Here is a 3,521-nt window from a genome sequence, read left to right on the forward strand (position 1 = left end):
TTTCTAAAAATTTTAATAATACCTAGGTGTTAGAATTGTTTATTCTCTCTTCTAGGGATATTTCTAAGGAATCTTTCTTGCTGCTGGTTTAAAAATGTATTAGAACCCACTAATTCAGAGAATCTATTGAAACTTTGTTCATAAGATTATCGTAAACACTCTAATGGAGTGTCACCCAAACCGTCAAGTTCGAGCCAATTTTTCTCATTTCTGTGAGAGATATCCTGAAGTGGTCAACTGATAAACTATGTATACAGGGTGGCCGATAAGTATAGGACGTTTTGAAAGTGCTCCCATTTTTTCAATTTGAGGATTTTTCGAGAACAACCTTTATTAAACAACAAAAAATAAGCAGAAAATTTGATTTTACAAGAGAAATTCGAAGTTGGATCCACGAGCTTTGACACAGGCTCTCAAACGTTTCTTCACCGAATTGACAGTGCGCCGCAGGTATCCGTCGTCGATCGAAGCCCATGCTACCTCGAGAGCGGCCTTCAAGTCATCGACAGTAGCAAAAACTTTTCCCGCGATCTTCCCTTCCAACATGCCCCAAACGCTGAAATCCATCGGATTGAGATCCGGGCTGGAAGCAGGCCACAAGTTCTTGTCCAGGAATCCAGGGAAATGCGCCTCCAAGACGGCCAATGTCGATCTCGAGCCATGGGACGGTGCCCAGTCTTGTTGAAGGATAAATGGACCACCAGCAAAGTGCTGAGTGACCCAGGGTAACAAATTATCCATCAACACAATCTTTTGGTACACCTCCGAGTTGATTTTCACATTTCTTTCAATGAAAACCAACGGAGTTTTACCGGTTGCCGTGATACCGGCCCAAACCATGACACTTTTCGGGAAAAGGCGGTTATGGGCAAGACGACGTTTCGGAGACATGCTGTCATCCTTTGACAATAACTGTCTCTGGTTTTGACGGTTGAGAAGAGGTTCAATAGTGAAGATCTTCTCGTCTGTCCAGATAACGTCAGAGACGCGGCGCACTTGAAAGTGCTGGAGTAATTTTCGGCATTTTTCGAGTCGCATCGCTTTCGATTTGTCCGAGAGGTACTGTCCACGACGTAGTTTGTAACTTTTGAGCTTCAAGTCGTTCTTGACAATCGATTGGACAGTGGATCGGGCAATTCCAAGCTGTGACGCCATCCTATTGAGACTCAATCCATCATTTCGAATGATCCGTTTCTTGATGATTGCACGAGTATTCCGGGTGTTGACAGAACGTGGACGTCCGCTTTTTTTTACTTCAGAAGCATCTCCTCGCTTTTTGATAGCAGCGACAACGTTTCGAACCGTCGAAGACGAAATTTGAAGGCGTCGAGCGATCTCAGCACTTCCGAGGCCTCTCTTGAACAAGAGTTCAATGGAAGGACGATGAGGAGAACTTTTCATAGCTCGGCGATATGGAGAAGTGAGAACAAATGACTGAGAAGCTTACTTATATAGTCTCTGGACTTTCGAAAAGTTTCGAAATTTTTCGAAAATATCCCTTGGCACCGTGCCAGGGAACGCTGAAAGCGAGCGTCCTATACTTATCGGCCACCCTGTATATGATAAACATTTTAACAGTTGGCCACTCTTTGACATTTTTACAGGAACCAAGATAAACTTGCTTAAAGTTGAAAGTTAGATGTGACGTTCTATTAGAGTGTTTATGGTAAATTCAGTTTGTTAAAAGTTCGGTCCAAAAACTATTTTTAATGGTTTTACAATAATATAAATTGGTTAAGGTCAGAATAGGTCCACTTGCTGTCTATTTTTTTCCAGAACAACTGGAATCCATGACGTTCCACAGTTCTCGTCCAGTGCTTCTTCCATTCCTTCGAAATGAGCGGTCTTTTGATCATAATTGCACGGAAACCGTTTGTTTATCTGTTATGTAATGTGTATGTTCTCGCCCTGAAACAAGAATCAAAACTAGAAGAAAAAGAAACAATTGGCTTACTGCCTATTACGTGTGTGCTTCAAACGTTCCGGCGTCCCTTCCCGCCGGCTCCGCCCCCTTTTCCCTCTTTTTTCGATTCCTCGCATCAGTTTTGATCACTTCTACAAACACATTCATGCCCGTCCGCTCGACTCTCTTGAGATGAGTGATTGGTCATCAAAAATTTGCCTTGGAACTTTATTCCATCCAATCTGATTTACCGTTTCCCTCTCGAAAAAACACATTTTCCAATTTCCCTGTTACGTCTTCTTTTTCTCTTCCCAGCCAATAAATCATGATGCTCTTCCCAAAATAAGAAGTGTCGCCTTCTCTTCTTCCGGAGCACTTCTTCAATTCTAAATCCAAACAAAACGAGATGGCACCATCTAGATTTTTCACTTCTTTCTTTTCGGTTCCTCTTTTTTTGAGCCACTTGAAAATGTGAAAATTGGCTATAAGGTGTGTTGAGAGGTGATCGAAAAAAGAATGAAATCGAACACATGAAATCGGAATGGAATGGGATAAGAAGTGTAAGAAGAGAAGAGAAAGAAATTGATTTTAGTTTCTTTGTTTCTTACTAGTTGTAAAATTGAAAAGCTCGAATTCTAAATACTGTAATCACTAATAAAAAATCACCCGAACTGCAAACTTTGAGCTCATATATCACGGTTCCCGTGGAAGATATCAAAAAATGACCAACTGACAAAATGTTCATCGTCACATCAAATGTATTTCATCAGTTGACTATTTTTTAATATCTCTCACAGAAACCGAGATAAATAGGCTTGAAGTTGAAGGGATGTGGCCTTCTATTAGAGTGTTTACCGTATTTTCTCTAATAGAAGCCCATCCTAATCGTCAACTTTATGCTCAATTATCTTGATTCCTGTAAAAGATATAATAATTTTTTCAACTAATAAAATGTTTGTGAAAATATGATAAACATTTTATCAGTTGACAAAATTTTGATATCTTTTACAGAATCGAGATAATTGAGTTTGAAGTTGACGATTTACGGCGGGCTTCTATTAGAGAAAATACTGTGCGTTACTCTGTTTTCTTTGAGTAAATGCATCAATATTGTTTTTTTTTTTCAAATGAAAAAAATTCATCTGAAAAGTTTTCAGCATACATTGTAAGCTCCTTGTTGCTGAAACCTTTGAATTGGATCTCGAAAATTGGGGAATTCCTGAATTTTGTTTTCCATACTTTTCACCTCATCGGCCGAATATGAACAAATGAAGTGAACAATAGAGAAATTTGAGATCAATATTCTACAGTTCTGTGCACGCTCTCCCACAGAACATTTCCGAACTGCAAATTAATTATTGATCTACCGAAAAAAAATTTGGCGCGATCACAATTGCAGGCCTAAAGCCGTATTTTCAAGATTTTTTTATCTTATTTCGTGAAGATTTTAGACGATTCAAATAATTCCCAAACAATTAATCAGGGGTTAAAGCATTCTTTATGATCCTTTTCCGGAAGAAAATATTCCAAAAAATGCCAATTTTCAAGATTTTTTACAGAAAAAATGTATCTCCTCTTTCAGTTTTCAACATTTCTAGGAGTTTTATATCTCAAAAGA

General features: G+C 38.9%; 1 protein-coding gene across 1 annotated transcript; it reads right to left on the minus strand.

The window, feature by feature from the left end:
* Positions 1-366: 366 nt before the first annotated feature.
* On the minus strand, positions 367-1,401 carry CBG25534 (the record flags this gene model as incomplete). The annotated part of the gene is made up of 1 exon (XM_045242201.1): positions 367-1,401. One exon carries the CDS (start codon positions 1,399-1,401, stop codon positions 367-369), a length of 1,035 nt encoding a protein of 344 aa, XP_045099347.1.
* Between the last annotated feature and the right edge of the window lie 2,120 nt (positions 1,402-3,521).

Source organism: Caenorhabditis briggsae (genome assembly GCF_000004555.2).
Source record: "Caenorhabditis briggsae complete genome, chrII, whole genome shotgun sequence".
Classification (NCBI taxonomy): domain Eukaryota; kingdom Metazoa; phylum Nematoda; class Chromadorea; order Rhabditida; family Rhabditidae; genus Caenorhabditis; species Caenorhabditis briggsae.